Raw genomic sequence first — 24,417 nt, 5'->3', positions numbered from 1 at the left:
ATCTCAAACGCTTTGGTAAACAACCATGATGGTTTGCGTCACATTTTAGTCATGCACTTTGTGGCTTTCAACTGAGCACCCAGGACTCTTAAAAAATGGCATGACACACACACACACACACACACACATACACACACACACACTGAGACGTGCACCTCTACACCCAGAGTGACGCAGGTCCAATGCATTAGAGAGATGATGCAATGAATGGAGCCAAAGCCCTGAGCAATCAGACTGATTAAACGTGTGTGTCGCCTCTCCACTCATCCCTCTCTCCTCTCGCCGCTAATCCCTCCCTCGCTTCTCACTCTCTCTCTTTTAGAGGAATTGGCTTGTTGTCCACACACCAGTTTAGAATCATATCACCTAGGCAGGTACATTGTACAGTAGATTGCGAGAATGTCAACAGTTGTCAAATCACTGGGAAAATAGGTGAGGTGGCTGGAACGATAGCTAAAGATGTATGGACACGATGAGTGATGTCAGAGAGAGAGAGAGAGAGAGAGAGAGACTTGGACGAAGAGAGAAAACACCTGATGTTCGGTCCATAGAGGTCAGCAACAATTACAACCCTGCATCTTTATCAGAGGGGTCCAATCGAAAGCTCATTTCCCTTAAAGCCTGCCTCTCAGCTCAATCACCCACGGGAGCAAACCACAAGACTTTCCTTGCAGGCGCTGCCTAGCCTAATATACCTTCATAGATGAACTCACCTCATGCCGTTTCCAATAACTCTAAGTGCTTCCATGCCGTGGCTGCCTCTCCTCGATTTTCTCAGATGGAAAACAGATGGAGCCTCTATTGTGGATATGAATTGGGCAACATGTCACTTCCTGGGACCCTCTATGTCATTGGTGCTCAAAGTGGGGTCCGGGGACCCCCAGGGATCCTTGGGGGGCAAAATGAGTTAATATAGCATCAACAATCATTTTAGCCACTTTAACCATATTTTATGCTTTGGCTATATTCAAAAATAGAAGATATACAAGCTCATAGTGCGGCACCGAGCTGCGCTATGAGCTTATAGATCTGCTATTTTTTTAAATCCCTGGCACAAAATATCGGAATCTGATCTTTTCTCTACACCAAATCTCTAAAAAAGCCCATCTACAAGTTCACAAAGTGTCCCAATGTGACAATGTTGTGGGCTTGTAGATCTGCTATTTTGGCCAAATGTTCCACCCAGAATAGGGATGCAAGGGTTCAAGTGGCTAAGAAGATGGAGGGACAATTAGGAGACAAAGTTGGAATTCTTTACTGCTGAGGTGAGGTATGGACTGTGATTTGTTGAAGTGCAGGCCCTGTGCCAGGGGGAAGGCCTGATGCCAAGGCATGGAAGGTTGGCATTCACACAAGTCCTAACAGGAACAAAGATGTAATGCTGTCGCTGCTATTTAATGAAATAAAATAACAAATAAAAAAACAACAACGCTCAGAATTCAGCACTAGGCCAGGGTGTTGCGCGTGCCAGAGTACCAGTTTAGCCCATTAAGACCTGGAACTGTGTCATTTTTAGATTTGAGCTAAAAAGCATTATTTTACACTTTGGCTATTCAAAAATAGCAGATATACAAGCTCATAGCGCGGCACCGAGTGCCGCGCTATGAGCTTGTAGATCTGCTATTTTTGAAAAATCGTGAAAATGTGTGCAAATCTTTGAATATATATATTTCTAAAGCGAACATTTTTTACTCAAATCTTTGCTTCTGGGGGGTCCCTGGAACAAAATATTTTGATGGGGGTCGGCGGCCAAATACATATAATGTTGGGGGTCCTTGACATGAAAAAGATTGAGCACCACTGATATAGAAACATATGTTTTTCAGAATACTGTTGAGATGTAGGAGACATGTAGAATCGGCTTCAGGTCTCAATGGGTTAGACAGGACTAGAGTGAGAACGAGGAAGATAGAAATTCACAGGAAGAGTGCAAATGTCAGTCTAAGGTGTAATTTTCTGACAGGTGATTCATTCACCACACACACACACACACACACACAGTCTGGCAGAAGACTCGGAAGGTGAGAAGGGCAGAATAGCAGCTGTGCCAGTTACTGGACATAAACTTTATCCCACTGACTCTCTCTCTCTCTCTCTCTCTGACACACTGGAGCCCCAGTGGCAGCTTGACCCCTTTGCCTCCCTCTCCGCTCCACTCCACTGCACCTCTAAATGCAGCCATTTTGGCTCCCATAGGGCTCATGATGGAGCCTTGGTCGCCGACAAACCCCATTCATATCACTGGGCCTGTAATGAAACTATGGATTTTCCATTGGGCTACTGACATCAACTGTCTGCTTGCTGTGCATTCGTTCTTTGTGGCACAGTCAATATGGGTAAAGACTGGGTCTATAGGAGGAGAGGAGAGATGGGGAGAGGAAGGGAAAAAGTCTAAGTGACTTCTCAATGGCCTGTTTTTAACCCATTAAGACCGGGAAAGCGTTTTAGATTTTAACCACTTTAACCATTATCTTAAACTTTGGGTATTCAAAAAATTGCAGATATACAAGCTAGGAGCTTGTAGATCTGCTTAGGTTTTTTTGAAAAATCATGTTTTTGTTTTGTTTTTAAATCTAGGCCTATATGTTTTTTAAAGCGAACGTTTTTAACTAAAATCTGACTCAATTCTGAGGACAAATGTCTTCTAAATCCTAACAGGTTTAAAAAAAAACATATGTTGCCATATCTACAAGCTCGTAGCGCAGCACTCGGTGCCGCGCTATGAGCTCGTATATCTGCTTTTCTTGAATAGCCAAAGAAATCTTAAGTGACACAGATGTGTTCCCGAATTTAATGGGTTAACTACACAGGCAAATTCATGATTTGTGTCACATAAAAATTCCCTCCTAAATAGAAAATTCCTGTGATTTCTTTCTGCATAAGCTTTGACAGCATAAAGGATCTGTCAGCTCGGCTACAGCTTGTAGCAAACAGCACTTTTTCACTGGCTTACAGCCAGCAGGGGAGAAACCAAAACATGCCACTAGTCATTGATGTCCTTCCCCACAGCAGAACGTTGGGTTTACTGTCCAACCCCACGGCAATACAGACCAGAGAGCAGTTCAAAGGAGAGGCTGCTGCTCGCATGCACTGTGCACACACACATTATGTACTGTACGTGTGTGTGCACACATGCACAGTGCGCACACACACACACACACACAGACTCACATACAGAAACGCTGAATGTACTGTACACGCCAAGGGATGTAATGATGAGAAGGTATGTTGCCTTTGCAGTTGTATCTCTTTCTCCCCCAGGTACCCCCTCCCGCCCCCCCCCCCCCCCCCACCACACACACACACACACACACACACAAACACACAAAACTGTAGACATGACCTACAAGCCCACTTATTTCCTCTCCCAGCCACCCCTGCTCTCCCAGTACAGTATGTTTCCTTCTAACATGGGACTCCTCTGCCTCAATATCACAACCATCATTACTCTCACAACTGTGTGTGTGTGTGTGTGTGTGTGTGTGTGTGTGTGTGTGTGTGTGTGTGTGTGTGTGTGTGTGTGTGTGTGTGTGTGTGTGTGTGTGTGTGTGTGTGTGTGTGTGTGTGTGTGTGCGCGCGCACGCACGCGCACACTTGTATTTAGGGATGGGACGATAATCGTTATTATCGTTTATCTTGATAAAAAACGCTCACAATAATCGTATCGCAGAGATTTTACGTAACGTGAAATTGTTCTCCATCATACACTAGGATGAATTAGCCTTTGTTGAGCTGCAAATTCAGTACAACTTCACAAAAATAGCAGATCTACAAGCTCACAACGCGTTGTGAGCTTGTGGATTGGCAATTTTCTGTGAACGTTCCCTCCAGAATAGGGATGCTGTGGGTTCAAGTGGTTAACAAACGTGGCATTTTAAGTTTTAAGCATATTTTGATTATTGCGATATCGTTAATGTAATTTTCTCACAAGAAAATGGTCCTTTGACGGTTTAAAAGGTTTTTTTAGGCTTGATTTATCCTTACTTCTGTGCTTTTGTCTCACACGCAAAAAGCAGATCTGCAACCTCACAACGAGTTGCAGCGCGACACGTTGTGAGCTTGTAGATCGGCTATTTTGAGCGTTTTGACACCGGCATGCATTTGAAGTCAGGCTTTGGGGTTAGGGTTTAAAAATGTAGGCATTTATAAAATTATGTCCTCACAAGTATAGTGATACAAACGTGTGTGTGTGTGTGTGTGTGTGTGTCTCTCTCTCCTTCCTTCCTCATCCAACCACCACCATGGCTGTCCTGACTACTGTTTCTATGGCAACCAACGAGTGGGCCGCCACTAGGGGATTTGGAGACAACTCAGAGTAAAGACCCCATGTTATTGGAGCCGGTATGTGTGTGTGTGTGTGTGTGTGTGTGTGTGTGTGTGTGTGTGTGTGTGTGTGTGTGTGTGTGTGTGTGTGTGTGTGATATCGTTGCTGTCGGGCAGAAATCAGGTATCTCCATATTTCAACTTTTTGTAAATGAATGCCCAACTTCGTCATACAACAGTGTCACACAAAAGTAGTGAAAAAGCGTTGATCTACAAGCACACAAAGTGCCGCATCGCGACGCGTTGTGTGCTTGTAGATCGGCAATCTTTTGCTGTGTGCTTTGAACGAAGTCTGTCTGTGAGTTTTATAAATATCGTGTTTATTGTGACTAAATAATAACTACATTGGATACATTGGAACACGGGTTCTTTTCCCTTTCCTGCAAAGGAAAAAAACGTTTTGGACATACAAGGTTTCCACCCGACAGCGACGATATTGTGTTGTTAAATGTTCCAATATCTTTCTGCGCAATAATAAAAACAGGAATTCTCCGGGGCATTTGGTGGAGTCATAGCGATGCCATCTCCAAGGCACAGCAGGAGCACTGCATTGGCTTCTGTACTGTATATAGTCGTACGGGCCTACGAGAAAACATCATTATATTCTGTCCTACGAGGTCACGTTTAAACAATTATAATGCAAACCGTGAATCAATTGTTAATTTTCAGCAGATATGTTCAGACCAGCTCATTGTTACCCCTTCATCAGGACAACTCAGTGGAATGACAAGGGAGTGTTTGTGCACATATTTTAATGTGTGCGTGTGTGTGTGTGTGTGTGTGTGTGTGTGTGTGTGTGTGTGTGTGTGTGTGTGTGTGTGTGTGTGTGTGTGTGTGTGTGTGTGTGTGTGTGTGTGTGTGCACGCGTGAGAGAGAGAAAATCCTGGCTATTGTGTATGTGCACAACAATTCTGCTGATAACTTTATACTGTACATCTCTCTCTCACACACACACACACACAATCTCGGTCCAGTCCCATCCATTCCAAGGTTATCAGTAATCCAATAGCTTTCCCAAGCAGCCAGTTTTCCGGCGGCCGGGTTCATATCCTGCTCGAAGACAAACACCCGAGGAGGAATTCCTTGTACCGAGTGACACGACTCTCTCTCTCTCTCTCTCTCTCTCTTCACCACTTCCTGCAGGACAGGATGAATGTGCTCCGTCCTTCCTGCCTCCTTCCTTGATTTCCACGCTGTCGCTTTAATCTCGCCGCCCTTTTGTCTTGAGGGCCATGTGAAGTCGTGCAATAAAGACCCCTCACTCATACGCCCGACATGCTGACATGCACGGTAGGACTAGGGCGATATGACTTCACATACAGATATACAGTATGTGTTCTATCAACCTTGACTGCCTGACTGTGAAGCAAGGGCATGGGTACTAGAATGCTTTGCCCCGAGACACAATCAACCATTATCAAAATCACACTGCAATACACACACAAACACACACGCACAGGTGCAGACATGCAGGCGGTTGCACACATGTAAGGTTAGCATAAGAGGGTTGTTTCTATATCACTAGCTCCCTTCCGGAGGTATCATTATATAAAAAACTAAAGTATGGCAAAAAAAGGGTGACAAAATAGCAGATCTACAGATCAGCTAATTTCACTATTTTGGAAAATAAATCATAATTATTTTCATTTTTGAAAATGTTCACCTATAATGACATGCCCAAATGTGGTGTGTGTGTGTGTGTGTGTGTGTGTGTGTGTGTGTGTGTGTGTGTGTGTGTGTGTGTGTGTGTGTGTGTGTGTGTGTGTGTGTGTGTGTGTGTGTGTGTGTGTGTGTGTGTGCGTGTGTTTGTGTTTTCTTGTTGCAGACAAGAAAACATGTGTCTATAACGTGTTGTTTCACATGTAGACGGGAATTGAATTGACATTAAAGGGGGGGCGATGGGAAAAAAACGGTGGAGAATTAACACATACAGTACATAAAATAACTGAATTTGAGGCTAAATGTGAATGCTAGGGGGTGGCAATGACCACCCCCTCTCTTGGGACTCCAAATGACGCCCCGGTTCCCTGCCACTGACCCATAAATAGACAGCACTATGCTTTTAAGGGGCAAACATGCAGCAGACAGTCCCGAGGCAAACGCAGGCAAAAGGCCAGGGCCCCGAGGAATTCCACACCAAGACAACAGACATGATGCATGTACTGCATATAAGGGTCGGTTTCGCAGACGAGACTCGAGCTTTAGTTCCGGATAAATAGTCAATAATCCACTGAAATTCACCTGAGCAGAAGTCTGAGCCTATTTTTAGACTATCATGGTCTGCGATATGTTCACAGCATGCAATTTCTGCTTTATCTGTGAACCTTGCCAGAGGAATTCCTTATGTGTAGGAGATAACAAAGGCATTTCTGTTGTCTAACAATAGTGAAATACACCCTATTGGAATATATGGTGTCATTTATCATACATAAAAACTGCAACAATTTAAGGGCACTGATAATGAACATTATTCATGTGGTGCAGTATGTCAAAGTATCTTATATATCTGTTGTGCACATCTGTGTGTATGCGTGCATGTGTGTGTGTGTGTGTGTGTTTCCTGCATGTGCTTTCTATTGTGCGCGCCTGTGTAGTTGCCTTCATTAATGAGTGGACGTGTGTCTACATGCCTGTGAGTGTGTGTGTGTGTGTGTGTGTGTGTGTGTGTGTGTGTGTGTGTGTGTGTGTGTGTGTGTGTGTGTGTGTGTATCATCTCTCCAGGGACGCTGCTTCCAGTGCTTTAATTAGCTTAATCCAGCAGTAGCACATGGATGGGAGATGGGGCTGGAAGAAGGGATGAGGAGTGGGCTGAAAGGATGGAAGGAATAAGGGACGAGGAGGAGGCTGATGGGATGGATGGACAGACAGACAGACAGACAGACAGACAGGTGGGGCGGGGGAGAGGGGGAGACTAAGTAGAATTAACTCTCCCCCAGCCATCCATTACCAGATCCCAACCATCTTGGCTTTTGGCAGCATCAGTAGCTGGCCAGACCATTGTAAAATCCACAGGGAAGAGCAAAGTGGCTCCAAAATGGCTGCCGGAGCTGTAAGAGAGCACCTGGCACCCTGTGAGTGGTTGTCAAGCTAAATGACCAATTAAATGTACGGTAATAGGGAAGTGTGTAATTGGTGTTGGCAAAATTAGTCTGACACCATTCAATTAATGCTATAGAGAAGATATGGAGGGGGTTGTGTGTGTGTGTGTGTGTGTGTGTGTGTGTGTGTGTGTGTGTGTGTGTGTGTGTGTGTGTGTGTGTGTGTGTGTGTGTGTGTGTGTGTGTGTGTGTGTGTGTGTGTGTGTGTGTGTGTGTGTGTGTGTGTGTACGAACTACGTACGCATGGGCACATGCAAGTACACACTGGCATGCAAAAGCTGAAGCCCAAACCAATGTTTGTGACAGTTTTAGCAATAGAATAGAAGTGGTAGTAACAGAGGGGAGCATAGCAGCAAGAGACAGAGAAGGGGGGGGGTGAATGAGAAAAATGAAGGGTGGGAGAGTGAGTGAAACACAGAGAGAGAGGGAGGGAGGGAGGGAGGGAAGGAAGGAACGAGGGAAGAAACGAAAGAGGGAGATTCACGACAAACAAATGCTAGCCTAGGGAATAGATGCAATCAGCCAGTCAACTAATGATTACTCCCATGGAGAAAAGAGAAGAGGGGGAGAAGGAAGAGAGAGAGAAAACTGGGAGATACGAGAGGGGGAGAAATAGTGAGGCATGCGCACATATGACTAATTAAATGCTGCTTCTGAACTAAAAGAAGGATGGATAAATATTTTACAGTGGAGATGAGAGGCTCTCTCTCTCCCCCTCCCTCTATCTCTCTCTCTCACACACACGCACACACGGTTTCACTTAAAAGGCATAACTGGGAGAGGAGAGAGACATGCAGCCAGTCAGAAAGCTCTCTTTAATGCCAAATTCTTCATCATTTAAGGGGTTAAGGCGGATAGAAATGGCAAAGCCAAGCGGTCAGCTTATTAAATAATTTGGCTTAGGCTATGGTAGCACCAACACATAGTATGGTACTGTAGTTCTTCCTGTCACGACAACACGACATAAAATACTGCACTAGACACACCTTCCTTTCCTCCCTCAATGCAACTCTAAACGTGAGCCAAAAACTCACAAGAGTTAACTTTGGCTCACTGTTATGGTAGAGAGATTAGCCAAAGGGCACCGGACCAGCATGGCTTTCCGACGCAGCTATCGCTATCTCTTAGCTACTAACAGGATTAGCCGCAGGGTCAGCAATGGGCTGTATGCTAGTATAGTGGGGCTGAACCAGGCAAGCTAGCGGGCAGTTAGAGAGTCAGATAGCTAGCTAGTGTTGTGGGCAGCCTCAAGGCTAAAGCTGTCCCTCCAAGGGGGTGAAGGATAATTAGTTAGACAGCATGTGATTGTACCATGCTGTGCTAGGGAGGAGGATGGGGGAGGGAGAGGGTTGTTTTGGGGGTTGTTTTTGTGAGTCTGCGGCTCAAGGGTATTTTTTGTGCATGAGTGTGCGAGTGACAGGAGAGAGCACGGGGCCCGTGTGAACACGGTGGCCCTGAAATGCTCTCAAAACATATGACCACCATGTGATGTTCCTAGACACATGCACGCGCACACCAAAAACCTGGTTCAGCAGTACAGTGGTGCTGTGTGCTCAAATGCGGATTAGCATCTATACACACATTAATCATCTTAATGTCACTAAACAGGAGGAACTAATCAAAAGCAATCTATTAAGAATCTATTAGCTCGGAAATGGGTAATCTGATAAAAAAAAAGAAACGCTACAGATGCCTCTGTGGAGGCAGCAGTGTGCATGTCTGATGATTTTCCTTATTCTTCACAGTAGATTAGCTAATAGGATGCTCACGTGTTTACACTAATTTACACTCGTCATTTGATGTAATGGAGATGAAGGAGCACTTCACACCCTGTTTTTACAGAGATTTAGGTAGCGTTGCATTGTGTGTGTGCGTGTGTGTGTGTGTGTGTGTGTGTATACACAGTAGAAAGAAGAGATATCGATTTTTCTCAAAAGACAGTTCAGTGTTAGCCAAGGCATGTGCTCTGACTGGCCTTAACTACAACGGCATGCGTAAGCATGAATGGTGTGCATGTACACACATATGTGCATACTCCTGACTTCTTGATGTGGTATTCTGTTGTGTCACTCAAGTCTAAAACTCTGGTCAATTTGTTTGTTGGTAGTCCAAGGCTCACAGCCATTTTATTAAGTCCACACCAAGAATGATAATGATAACTATAAATATATTGTTTTTAAAATGATTCTAACTCAAGTGGATGGCAGAGTCCTCACCACAACTACAATGACAATGACAGTGGTGAACGCTATCATTGGGTTGACTTTCAGAGTGATTTTATGAACGATTATAGAAACGCTGACAATCAAAATCCATCTAAATTTACTGGCTGTCAAGTCAAGTCACATCACTCACGTTCAACATGTTTGCAGAACATTATTGTTCATCAGTGTGGATGCTCATTTCATTATTGTAATTATAGTTATATTCATAGTTATCATTCTTGGTGTGGACGGCCCCTTAGTCTTGTTGATGCTAGTTCCATTCTTGTCTCCATGCTAGTCGGTACCTTGCCAAAAGTGCGTGAGCCCACGCCCTGGCAATGTGCCAGGCACCAGGTGTGCCCTTGCCTGAGCCAGTTGGCATGGGCAGAGCTATGCCAGGTCACTAATCCCCCCCCCCCACTCTACCCACAACTTCACTCTCTACAGGCACACAAACAGTGTCCCAATGCCAATTCTGAGACCAATGGCCACACACTGCCAAATTGTGCCAATATTGAATTCTGGGTCCAAAATAATGCCGTGGCATTGCCAAACCAATGACGAACAATTAAAAGCGTTACGTCTGCCAGTTGTTCCACTACAGCAATGCAGCAACTGTATGGAACATAACACACAAAAAAAACTACTTATCTACAATTCAATCAGTTTGGACAGCCCCTGCTGACAAATGAGCACAAGTGAGGAGGAAAAAATATAAGTTTAAAAAAAAAATTAAAGCAAAAGGAATATGAAAACAGTCTTCTTGGCCTAACTTTGAACACATGTTCTGAAAAGCACAAGGTCTTTGATGTTGTGATCTATCCAATGTCGGCTAATGGTGATGATGACCTAGAAAAAAAGGCTGGCCTAGTCTTTGTTGGATCATGTGAGCATTCCAGGCTGCATCTACACTCTTATAATCTTCTCTTAAAAAATGTATTTCCACACAGCCCATTCATTATTCATCTCTCTCTCTCTCTCTCTTCCTCTCCCTCTCTCTCTTCGCTCCTGTTCAATTTCACTCCTCTCTTTCCTTCTCTCAGATACACTATACAGTAGTTTGCTTCATTATCCCCTAGTAGTTGTAGAAAATTAAGTTGAGAACAGCGAGGTGGCAAATGTCAAGGAGCACAGTCGCAAACGTTACACAACACACACAATACTGTACATATAAGCCTGTAGATTGTTGGTTCTCAAAGTGGGGTTCAGGGGGGGGGGGGGGTTCCATGGCCAAGTACATATCAATTTAGGGGGTCCTTCACATGAACATTTTTGAGAACCAGTGCTGTAGATAACATGATCCTTTGTGATAAAAAAAAAAAAAAGAAGCTAGCTTTGAGCATAAAATATTACAATTGTCAGCATTAAAATCCAGTTCCATTTTGATACGGGGACAATAGAATAGACAGTTCATAAAAGTATAATTTAAGATAGGAGTCATTATGACAGATGGGGTATTATAAGACAGGGATCTGGGGTTACAGATCTGGGGTTACTGGCTTAGTGAGACTGCGTAGGTGGATGTGTGTGTGTCTGTGTGTGTGAGTGTGAGTGTGAGTGTGTGTACGTGTGCGTGTGTGTGTGTGTGTGTGTGTGTGTGTGTGTGTGTGTGTGTGTGTGTGTGTGTGTGTGTGTGTGTGTGTGCACACGCACGGTTGTAAGTGTGTGTGTGTGTGCGTGCACTGTGCATGTGTGGCCTGGTGTTAAATCTTTTAAGACCCCTCATTACTGTCTAACCTTACGCCCCAAGTGCTACTCCCCTTTCTGTGTGTGTGTGTCTGGGGTTGTGTGTGTGTGTGTCTGGGATTGTGTGTGTGTGTGTGTGTGTGCGCACGCACACGCGTGAACGTGCGGACACATGCAAACCCAGGCAAGCATATAGTATGCATGTTTTTCTATGCATCTCTACAACATATGTAGCATCGTGCTCCTTGACGAGTACAGTGGTTCCAGGAAAACAGTGAGCGCTTCACTTTCGACAAACGCACGGTTATTATCAGAACACGGAGTCTTTGATCAAAAAAAGTGTCAAAATGATGGAGAGAGGAAAGAGAATAAGTAAGCAGCAGATGAGAGAGGCGGAGAGAGAGAGGAAGAGAGAGAGGGATGGAGACGAGGAGAGTTAATGAGCGAGAGCAGTGAAGCATCGAAGCTCTACTCCGTTCCCATCCCTCTCCCTGAACAATTATTTCTCTCCCCTTTCGATGGGCAAGTGTAGGAAACGTATTTCTACTGTCATTATAGTAGCTCACAGTAGCCGGTTCAGTTGGAACCCCTACAATGCCCGCATCACGGATGCCCTTCAGATTCAGACACAGTTTGAGCACCTTAAAGCCTCAGTTATACTTAGTTAAGTGTCAGTGTCACAAGTCGAAAATAGACGATCTACAAGCTCAGAATGCGTACGCGTTCTGAGCTTAGATCGGGTATTTTCGGTGCATGACGCCGACGCGCAACTAACAATAAATCAGCCTTGAGCCACGACACATGTCGTGCACACGCAAGGAAGCGGAGACGCCCTAGGCCTGAAGTCACTGAAGTCACTAAAGTCACATGCGCCCCCCCCCCCCCCCCCCACGCAACCCTCCGAGGCTTGAGAGATAGGAGAGGAAGATAAGAGGGGGGGCAGTAAGCAGATAGAAATGTATGCTTTGTTAGGTTGAGTGTAGACACATGAGGGGACACGGATGGCACCATATGGGAAAAAGACTTGGGCTTGCATTGACTGGAGATAATGAAAAGCCACATGCTTTAGCAACACACACGCACAAACATCCAGTCAAAAAAAAAGACGGCAAAAAAGACAAACACGTATTCATTCTCACACTCAGCCGCACTCTCACTCCCTGGAGTGCAGCTGTGATAGCCTTGAGCACTAGCTAAGCTAACGCAGTGAGTAGCATATGAGAACCTCCATGGTTGACCAGTCAATATCCACGGGAGGCACGATAGCTAGCTTGGGTCTATATTGCCTTCAATTACACTGCTATATGGGTTTCCTGCTAGGATAGTAGGTGCTATAGAAAGATCAGCATGCGTAATGGAACTGTCATGCTCACATTAAGGTTCAACTAGGCTGGATTTAATGGGAAGTCTGTGATACCAAATTGCTGTTCTATAAGAAGCGGGCTACGCTGCAAATGATACACTATGCTGTTCATTTAGGAATTCTGAGATTCGTTTAGGAATTCTGAGAAGACGAATTAACTGTGTGAAAATTTCCTGTGACATCAGTGCCCTTCCACCCTGTGTTTGTGTTTATATGCGCATGTGATAGAGAGAGAGTGTGTGTGTGTGTGTGTGTGTGTGTGTGTGTGTGTGTGTGTGTGAACTAATGACCGAAGGCTAGCCAGCTTCCACACAAAGCCAGCCACTGTGCTGCTGCCAGGGCCAAGTAACCCGTGGCTCAGCCGGCTGAGTCAAACAACACACACACACACACACACACACACACACACACACACACACACACACACACACACACACACACACACACACACACACACACACACACACACACACACACACACACACACACACACACACACACACACACACACACACACACACTACAGTACTATGACGATTTAAAGAGAGAGCAACAGATAATGAACAGCTTTAGAACCTTACAAACGAGTCCATAACATTTTATATAATTATATGGAAATGACTCGGAAAAGGAAAGGGCTGGTGGATGTGTAAAAGAAAATGATTGAACAAGACATTTTGTGGCGGAAGTTGCTAGCTGTACATCCTGTAGCCTACTTGGTACAATTCTGGCCTTTATTACATCGGTCTTTGAATACCTGATTCTGATTGGTCAATCCAACATATTCTGTGGTCTGTTATTTCTGAACAGCAGACGGTTGTTGTCAATAACTGATCTAAATAACCAAATGAAATTCAGTTATTTAGAAATCTCATGTTCTCAGAGTGTCACCCAACCCTACGTCTGCAACAGTGACACTGTGTGAAGTGCAACAACGGACATTGTAAATGTCTAGGATTCATAAACATCTACGAATATTTGCTTGGGGAGCCTTTCTACTGTTAAATGTATACTATATCTCCGGCACCGTTGGCCCGATGGCAGCGAAACTGTGCACCAGAGCAGAACCTCTGCCCCAAATGTTTCACATTGGCCTGTTATAGCGCCACCAGCAGGTTGATTTTTGCACAAAAAAAATTGGGGGAAAAATGCCTCAATGAAAGGCCAAGGAAGAAATGGCACCCTTTTCACATTGGCCTATTATAGTGCCACCAGGAGGCCACAATAACATAACTGACCTGGCAGAGACATGTTTCAAATCTGTTACTCTCTCTTTTAAGACGAATAGATCCGTTATCTTCTCGAGCAGAAGGATGCCACACAACATAAGGAGCTGGTGAGGAAATAAGAGCAGAGGCAGGGAGGCTGTACATCAACATGGCACCGTACCCATCATGTCCAGGAATGAGCCCAGACAGACAGGGAACACACATCACCTTCTCTCTCTATCCTTCCAACCATTTATTTCTTTCTTCTGTTCCTCCTCCTTTCCATCTCCCTTTATCCCCAAGGACCTGTCAAATCCTGAGTGTTTAACTCTGAGAGACAGACAGACAGACTGATAGAGTCCCATCGCTAGAGGGTCCATTGAGGTGTAGCACTTGCATGGTTCCTTGTACCTCTTCTCCCTTGTGTGTGAGCGTGTGTGTGCGTGTGCGTGTGCGCGTGCGTGCGTGTCTGCCATTTCACAAAACCCAGGGACTTGGGCTAATGATGTCCCTGGTCTGAGTGAACACTAACCACAGGGAGGTTCCAGGGAGAAAGTGAGATAGATGGATGTATAGGGTTTGTACGTACATACAGTATGTTTGCAAGTATGTGCGTATGTACGTATCATAATGGAGGCGCCATCTGTGTACACACACACACACAGCTTGACAAGGCAAGTATTATGTGCCACAATAATAACAATGGTCAGTCAATTAAGCCGTGACACAGTGTCCTGAAGGAACACATCAATGAACACAACCCTGTGTCTCCACCAATGACTCTCTGTGACCAATGAACACAACCCTGTGTCTCCACTAATGACTCTCTGTGACCAATGAACACAACCCTGTGTCTCCACCAATGACACTCTGTGACCAGTCACATTAGCACCAAAAACCACGTAGCTGAAGGTGGAGGAATATGCACACACTAAAAAGGGTGGGGGAAGCATTTATGTAAAGGTGCATTATATAAGTGTAATTTGACTTTGACCTTGCATCATTTCCATTATACAATCACTTTATAAAGTCTAAATTCATCTATGGCAATTATGCCTCTAAAACAGTTAAGGTGAGAAAAAATGGTTTGGTACCGAGACAGATTTATCATAAGACACAAGTGATTTAGTCCAGGCACACTGCCAAGTGTTTTTGCTGTAGTTTTTTACATATAAAACACCCATGACAAGTCAAATTCTATTTGGCATTGGCTGTTATGAACTAACGATTATGATTATAAGCCTATCGATTAACCTGTGATAATTCCATGTACTGTAATACCCTCCTAGCATTGTAATCACGTGTCCTCTCTCTCTCTCTTCGGGCTTGCAGTTCTATTCATATTCTTCACAGAGGAAGAGGCCCTGGCCTGGAGCAGTGCTCCCTCTGCCCACCTGAGCCTGGCATGGCCATAATGGACACAGTGCTGGCATAAGGGGCACATACCACCTGGCACACACACACACACACACACAACAGATGGCACACATCGACCCCCAGTGGATAGCCAGCTGAAGAATGCTAAAGCGTCCATCCGTCCGTCCGTGTGTGTGTGTGTGTGTAGAATTATCCACTGGGATCCACTCTCATGTTCGTTCCCCTCAGACCTTCTATTGTGTGTGTGTGTGTGTGTGTGTGTGTGTGTGTGTGTGTGTGTGTGTGTGTGTGTGTGTGTGTGTGTGTGTGTGTGTGTGTGTGTGTGTGTGTGTGTGTGTGTGTGTGTGTGTGTGTGTGTGTGTGTGTGTGTGTGTGTGTTGGAGCATGGTGTGCATTGTGTGTGCTCAACAGTCCCTTAACATGCAGAAGTGGCCCAGAGTAGCTGAATGAAAACACAAAGAGGGAATCTCCATCTGCTGACTACATTGCATAGTCACTGAAACCCCCACAGCTGAGGCCAAGGCCACTGCCACACACACACACGCACGTGCGTGTGTGCTTGCGTGTGTGTGTGTGGCAGCGGCCTTGGCACGCACGCACGCACGCTAGAGAGAGGGGGGAGTGAGAGTCAGAGAGAGTCAGAGAGAGACAGAGGGAGAGAGAGACAGAGAGAGAGAGAGAGAGAGAGAGAGAGAGAGAGAGAGAGAGAATGAAAGTCAGAGTGGGAGTCAGCAGAGAGATGAACAGCAACAGACCCTGACGAACAGGGAGCGAGAGAGTCAGAGGAGAGATGAATGGACATTGACAAACAGAGTGGCTTAAATAGACCATGGAGTTGATGGCCAATCCACCCCGGTGTCCTTGACCGCTGGAATTAGCCAATTACACTAGTGGATACCATCATCTTCATTACGCCTAGCCTGGCCAACATGCCTCCTTTCTCTCCACTTCCACTCTCTATATCACCCCCTCTCTCCTCTCCATCTCCTTCACTTCCTCTCACTCTATCTCGCCTCTCTGTGCCCTATCAGATCGAGACTTGTTTGTAAAAGCTTCCTGTGTGCGTATCTGCATGCAGGCGCGTACACGCTCGCACGTGTCTGTTTGAGAGCACAGGGAATTCATTAGGGACATTTTTAAGCACGTTATTTATTTTTTGTGCATGATGACTTCGACAGGGTGAGCCAGGAACCATGTAGTTTGGCCTAAAATTCATTAATGAATCACCGACACAATGGCCTTACCGTGCAGCCTGTGTCTGGAGCCATGAAGGGCAACAAACAAACGCTCACAACAATGTCAAAGAACACTTTGTACGTGTGACAGTAGAGATGGTACCTGTAGTGTAAATTGTGTCCATCATCAACGTCTTTCACTAAATGTAAAAACCAAGCACCAATATAACTCTGTGTGGACAATGACTATATTTTTCTCTTGCTAAGGGACTGATGCACTGGCAGCGAAGATGGTAAATGAATATCTACCCAACCATCTCATTCCGTTTCCGTTATCTTCACTCTCATTCTTTCTGTGTAATTGTGCTTGTGCAACACTCTAGGGAAATAGGTCCCTGAAGACCACACACTATACACCACCATCTATACATCTCTCTCCCTCTCTCGCTCATACTCACACTCAGGCATGGCTACATAAACACACATTGAACACAATTTCTCCCCCATTTCAACTCTGAACTCAACTCACTCATTCCTCCATTCATTCAACTGGGAGCTGGAAAGCGCTCTGTCATTGCATCTCGCCTTTTGCACATTCGCAAACAAACAATAAACACTAGCATGCATATGCCTGGAGAGAGAGAAGCACTCAACGTATGATCCAATAACAATATATTAATGCACTGACGTATGCTCACACAGTTAATTATTCAAGGGGGACATTCATTTCTATGTGTGCACACATGCACACACACGCACGTGTGGAAACTATGGAAAGGCCCTTTGAAAAGCAAGCAATAACAGAAAATTAACAAACGGAAACCAAATGACACCCATGTCGATAGACCCCCAATCAGGCAAAGGAAAATTCACAGGGGAAAAAAAAACCTTGACGGATAAAAAAAAGAGGAAGAAACCTTCAAAAGGCTCACCAAAGAGGGGAAAGGTGTGCAATAGGTGCCCGTCTGTTTCACAAACACACAGCAAATGCATGCAACCAGAAGACTTCACATTATTATGCATACTGTGAGTGACACACACACACACACACACACACACACACACACACACACACACACACACACACACTGATTATACATTCATAATGTTGAATGGATGTCAAGTCGCGAACAGTGCAGGGAAGGGGGCTGAATTCCAATGAGCTACCATCTACCCTGAGATCTCTGCCCTCTATAGACGCACTCACGCACACACACACAAATTATACAGGGTCACTAACACATCAGTTATGTACAGAGAAAGCTTATTAAGCCAAGAGAATTACAATTATAACATATCACATGAATGTGCTCTTACACGAACAAAACCACAGGAACACACAAGCTAACACACTGTCATTAACATGACCATGTTCTATATGATACACAATTTCAACCAAGAGAATTAGACAAGAGAATACAGGGGAATTATAATTATATCACATGAGCACAGACGCTCGCAAGACATTTACAAGTAAGAAAGCATACACTCTCTCTCTCACACACACACACACACACACTCCCCACATTAGAGATGCAACCAATTATTATAGAAGCATATAATTAAAACGGTCTAGCATTCCGTGTCAGGCATTGCACTCTGCCTCATGTCATAGCAACCGCCGGATGGATCCAGCAGAACACCCATGGACTAAACCAAAATGGCCAGACGTGCTCCTCACCTCACACGTCACCTGCTGCTAGACAGAGCAAAGACCACGAGTACAGCAGAGGCCAGAACCAGAAGTCAGAACCTATGCCAGACCACTTTCTATCTATCCCTCTGTCCCTGCTTTCCACACATCCATTCACATTAGACGATGCCATAAAACTGAGCCCCCCCCCCCCTCCCCCCCACACGCCCGCCTCCCAGCTGCAGTGAGTGAATTTCGTAGACGTTTGAATTGATCGTGAAACGTGCGTGAGGCTGTAAGTGGTGCTTAGCTGTAGCGTTTTATGCTCCCAACACATGACGAACATGACAATCGATGACGGACTGGTAGGAGCGTTGCTTTAAACTGCTTGTTAAGGGAACGGGGCTTTAAAAAAAGGCACCGGTGTTATCTGTTTGGTAATGGGATACTCTGCAGAAAAGGGCGTCGGCGGTGTTTAATCTTACGACAAAAGCGCCGTCGTCACGCTGAGAGCTCGGTGTGTAAATGCATAAAGATTAGACTGTAAAAGTGCAGCTCTCTTACAGACTTAACCTACATTCATAAAGCCCCCCCACAGACACACTATCCAAACACACAATAGCCCTGATAACTACCAACAGCTACAAATACATGAGATAAAAAAAGATAGAAAATATGTCACTAAATAAGTCATAATTGACAGACGTCCATAAAAATCCCAAGTGGCAAAACAAATGCTTGACTTGTATAAACTCATAACATTATACTGGAGTGCTTGTATGTGCACGCTCACGCACGTGCACGCACACACACACACACACACACACACACACACACACACACACACACACACACACACACACACACACACACACACACACACACACACACACACACACACACACACACACACACACACACACACACACACACACTCTATTAATTCCACACAACACGAGCCAAAGAAACTAACAAAAAAACACACAGATCCAGAAAACAAAACAGAAAGTCACGTGAGTACAGAATGCAGTATGTCTGTCCTTACCTTCTTCATCTTGCCATTGCGTGTGCCGGTGAAGGCCACAGTGTTGCCACGGTAGTCATAAGCAGCCACAGATGTCATGCCATCGTCCTTGTCAATGAAGAGAGGGATGCCTTCGATGGTGCTGGTACCACCGAGGGGCTGGTTGAAGTCCTGGCCACAGAAGTTATCATCTATCTGGAGGGGCTGTAAGGGGAAAACAGATATAGGAGTTAGAAGAGCGAGAGAAAATCTCAAAGGACAGCTCGGATTTCATTTCCAAGCAGGCCTGGGGGTGTTTCTTTGGCCCTGGCTTACACGATTTAATGGCTTCAGGTCAATATGTAAGTCAAATGGAAAGATTACAAAGACATATTGTGAAACAAGCCCTTTTTAGTTATAACATTCTTCCTTCAGGAGAGGAGGGGAGGGGAGGGGCAGGGAGAAGAGAAGACTCTTTAATGTGCCGTTTGTGTGATAAAATAGGGAAATATTGAAATGTATCGTTTGATATTTTTAAAATACTAAGTTACTCAAGGTTTTCTCACGTTTATGTGACGAGTTGTACAATTAATTTGACTTTCCATGAGTATATTTAACTCAACACAACACACTCAGGGTCTGAAGGTATTATTAACTACAACTAGTCAAGATCCAGTACCAAACTTCAAGTAGGCTATAGGCGTATCATCTGGATTTACCATGCATTAAAATGGACCCTATATACGATTATCTTGAGTGCTAAATAGCCTTTTCAAAGGGTATTTTAAACCCCCCAACCCTCCCCTCCCCTATTCTCCCATTGGCAAACATTCTATTAGAACAATATCTTTTAACCAGTCTAATGCTCGGGGTCATGGCTGTGACGTGACAATACGTTGTTGTGCTGGTGACCGCGGGTGACCCACTGACACATTGGAGAGAATTCCACTGTGATGGTGGGGGGGGAGCGGTTGCCCTGGGTGATCAACTGACCCCACGATTCCTTCACTATTCATGCCAGAGGGTCTCTCTCTATATATATTATCAGCCTCCTGAGAGGTTGTGTGTGTGTGTTGTGTTTGTGCATACAAGCGTGCGTGTGGTGGGTGCGCGTGTGTGTGTGCGCGTGTGCGTGCGCATGCGAAAGACAGATGGATGTAGAGTTCATGTATATACTCATGTATCGTGGGGAGACAACAGTTGTTGCCTAACTGGTAGAGTGGGATTGAACGGGTGACAGAGTGTGTTAACTGGGGCGAACGGGTGTGTGTGTGTGTGTGTGTGTGTGTGTGTGTGTGTGTGTGTGTGTGTGTGTGTGTGTGTGTGTGTGTGTGTGTGTGTGTACATGCGGAGTGTGTAAATGGCAGTGTAATCCACAGTCTTATCACTACATCATCTGATTGATCCACACAGGAGAACAGATAACTCTCGTCCTCTCACTCGTTCTCTCCATCTCTTCCTCCCTCTCTCTCTCTCTCCCCCCATCTACCTAAATTGCTTGGAGCGCGGCACATGTCAATATCCCTTTATTCTATTTTTTTTCTCCTACTTTCTCTCTCTCTCTCCCTCATCCTTTCGCTCTCTCCCTCCATCCCCCTTTCACAGGCTACAGTATCTGGGAAAACGTCAATAACCCGCCCCCCCAAACACACACACACACACACACACCTCTATGGCTGTGGCTCAGTGTGATTTTAGAGCCTTCTAAAGGCTCTGTAATGCACAATGGAGAGGAGAGGAGCGGAGAGGAGAGGGCTATCAATTGGAGTTAACAAAAGATCTCTCTCTCTCTCTCGCTCTCTCTCTCTCTCTCTCCCCCATGGCCGAACGATTGTCACCACAAGAAAAAAAGAGACTGAAAAAGAGAAAGACACTTTACTGGAACCTTTTTCAGACTCCTTTCAGTGTGTGGGTGTGTGTGTGTCACAAGAACACACACAGCCATTACCTGAAACAACTTTCTTTTGTAAGCACTAATGGCTAGGGGGCAATTTCTCTCCTCGGAACAAAGGTGACACGCACGCACACACACGCACAGACAAACAAACACGCACACAATTTAAGAATGTCAACCTGAATGCATTTGTGTGTGTGTGTGTGTGTGTGTGTGTGTGTGTGTGTGTGTGTGTGTGTGTGTGTGTGTGCGTGTGCGTGTGCGTGTGTGTGTGTGTGTGTGTGTGCACATCTGTGTTTGTTGTATTCCCATCTTCTTCATGCTGACCATGCTGTCATGAGAAGGAAAAAAAACACCAAATCCATCAATCTGGATTAGTCGGTCACGCGCGCGCGCGCACACACACAGAAAGAGAGCGGTCCCATGACAACAGGGAATAAGGGGTGGAGTTTTAAGGGTTAATCCATCTTGTATGGACACACTGTCTGAAATACAGTATGGAGACTCCAGTAGCCCTGAGGACCCAAACGGCTAAAACACAAGGTAACCTATATCAGGCTTTGGCAGGTGAAGACATTCCCACAGGTCTGAAAGGGAAAAAACATTTCCCTTGGGTTTGAAAACATAACATTTCACAATCCAACTTAACAAGCATTTGATCAAAAGCATCGATAATTAGATTGTCATCTTTTGTCTTAACTATTTGTTTTTCTTCCATTATTGTTGTTCTTTATTGTATGTCATTTTTTTTTTTAAACAATGCTGACAACAGCAGATCCACAAGTTCTGTGAGCTTGTGGATCTGCTATTTTCAGCATGTGACACATCGTATGACTACAAATTAATCATAAGAATACTATTCCTACATGACAGAGTTAAAGGTTAGTCTGGAAAGGGTTTCAGAAGGGGTTAAGACCCGAGACTAGAGCTTTTTACACCTGCTGATTTCATATGTATACTCATTTATACTCTTGCCGGAGCACCGATAGCCGAGTTGTTAAGGCGTGTACCACATACGGTTTGATGCCTGACAGCGTGTCTCGGATTCGATTTCCGAGCCCGGCAGCAAATTTGCTTGAGTTAACAACTTTCAAGTGAGTTTGGCAGCTCTCTACCTCTCTCTGTGCGTGCTTAAAAAGTTGACATCATCGCACCAACATTTCGCAGGGAAATACACTGAAGACATAGGGTATATTTATTGACAAATTGTATTATTCATCTCCTCACATCAGAAGAATGGGATTTAGGTTGAAAATGAACAGAGTTTTCCTTTAAGAAAGACTACATGAAAGTTAAGCGTGTTGATGATTCTAAATCTGCAGTGAGCTGTAGGAACATTGCTGAGATCATATCGTGATTCTGGTTTAGACAGGGTTAATATGTAAGCTAGTGTTGTGCTGGGCTGAGAGAGAGTGCGAGTGCGAGTGCGAGTGCGAGTGTGTGTGTGTGTGTGTGTGTGTGTGTGTGTGTGTGTGTGTGTGTGTGTGTGTGTGTGCGTGTGCGTGTGAGAGAACTGCCAACAGATATTCCAAGGTCACAGTGAAACATGTGGCCTAGATACCATACATACAGTATGAGCCATGCACATGCATACTGTACCTAACCCCCCGCCCCCCCCACACATATACGCACGTTTGTCTAACAAAAAAGAATGATTTTCCTTTGCAGGATTTTCCTCAGCTTTTGTTAAGGATTGTGAGGACATCCTCTCAAAGAGCAAACCGCACATGCATGCAAACCGCACATGCATGCAAACACATGCGCACACAATGGTCTGGCCTCTAATATTAAGAGTGTCTTTCCCGTCGTAGGGGAAGTGAAGAGGTGTGTGTCCCTGGCTTCTGGCCAAAGCGGCGGTTTCTCCAGGGCGGGGCTGCCTTTGGCAGTTCGCACCGCAAAAACCAGTGAAATATTGTCATTCATATGGCGCCAAACACGCATATACACACATTCCAGACCACAATAACATTGACTGATTACAGACATGTGCGCTCATTGAGGGGGCAGCGGTTAAGTAATCATCCCTCTGTGGATGGCTGTTCATTAAACGGTACGTCAGGAAACATACGTGAGCTCGCACACACTACACTGACCTCAAGTGGAGTTATGTCAACACTGACCTCCATTCATGTAGGCTTTGAGAATCAACATTAACACAACGGAGGCTTATGCGTGCGAACATAAATAATGATGTTGATGACATCATTTGCCATTAATTGTGGCCTACCAACGTGTCAGAAAAGCATGTACGGTAGCCACAAAAACATTTCATGTGCGCAGAAATGGCCGACGCTCATATTATTATAAACAGCCTGCATGTTTTCACTGCATGTGCCACTAAAAGCAACAAAAACAGCTCTGGTGAAATAATAAGGGAAAATACAAAATGAAAGGAGAGGGACAAAATAGAGTGTGCCAGAGAGATTTTTTTATTTTTTTATTTAGGTTTTATGCCTGACAGTGACGTTATAGTAATAATGTGTTTGAGAGAGTTACGGGTACTATACTCGTGGTGCATGAATGTACGAGCAGTGAGTGAACACACACAGTGACCCAATTCTGTGAAGGCAAACACATACATGTATGCACGCAGACACGCCCACTGGAGTGAAAGCGCACATAAACACAGTGTGCCACATTCCTTATATCAGCCAAAACACTTGGCATCTCAGCACAGCGAGAGATGGTGACAGACAGACAGACAGACAGACAATAGTTGAGTATGTGAATGGACTAGTAAAGAAAGGGAAAACAAGTGAAGAGCTCTGGTATCAAAATAATAGAAACTCACACACAGGAATGTGCTGGCGGAGTCAGGTGCATTGCTAACCTGTGTGTGTGTGTGTTCGTGTGCGTGTGCGTGTGCGTGTGCGTGTGTGTGTGTGTGCGCGCGCGCGTGTGTAAGCATGCGCAAGCACCTGGTCTCGAGTGAAGTAAAGGATTATGGGAGCCGGCCGGCTCATAAATTACCCAGAAATCTCAGCGGGGCCTCATGGGCGCTTATGGAGACATCGCCCGAGTCTCTTCAAGAATAAACAGAGGAAACACCGCTGTGAGTGAGTGTGTGTGTGTGTGTGTGTGTGTGTGTGTGTGTGTGTGTGTGTGTGTGTGTGTGTGTGTGTGTGTGTGTGTGTGTGTGTGTGTGTGTGTGTGTGTGTGTGTGTGTGTGTGTGTGTGTGTGTGTGTGTGTGTGTGTGTGTATTTTGATTTATGTAGCAACCTAGATTCCAAAACGTATACGATACATTGAGATGCCGGTTTCCAACATAAACCCTCAGAGAGTGTGCGTGCCGTCACACGTGTGTGCGTGAGTGCATGCGTGTTGTCAATGTTGGTCAACATCACTGTCCTATGAGCTGCGTTAGGACCGTCCATTGGCGTCCAATACGTAGCCTTGAACAACCAAGCAAAAACAAGGAAAACCTGTCTATGAGTCACACTGAGCCTCCTACA

General features: G+C 45.0%; 1 protein-coding gene across 2 annotated transcripts in view; it reads right to left on the bottom strand.

Moving 5' to 3' along the window:
* plxna1b (plexin A1b) overlaps nt 1-24,417 on the bottom strand; it is a 239,002-nt gene that overhangs the window by 161,054 nt on the left and 53,531 nt on the right. For both annotated transcript variants that reach the window (XM_084062474.1, XM_084062475.1), the window contains exon 3: nt 19,113-19,295. In XM_084062474.1, coding sequence (XP_083918600.1) covers nt 19,113-19,295 — 183 coding nt within the window. The remainder of the gene's footprint in view (nt 1-19,112; nt 19,296-24,417) is intronic.

Source organism: Gymnoscopelus microlampas (genome assembly GCF_963454915.1).
Source record: "Gymnoscopelus microlampas genome assembly, chromosome: 7".
NCBI lineage: Eukaryota > Metazoa > Chordata > Actinopteri > Myctophiformes > Myctophidae > Gymnoscopelus > Gymnoscopelus microlampas.
This window is presented reverse-complemented; position numbering and strand designations above follow the sequence as displayed.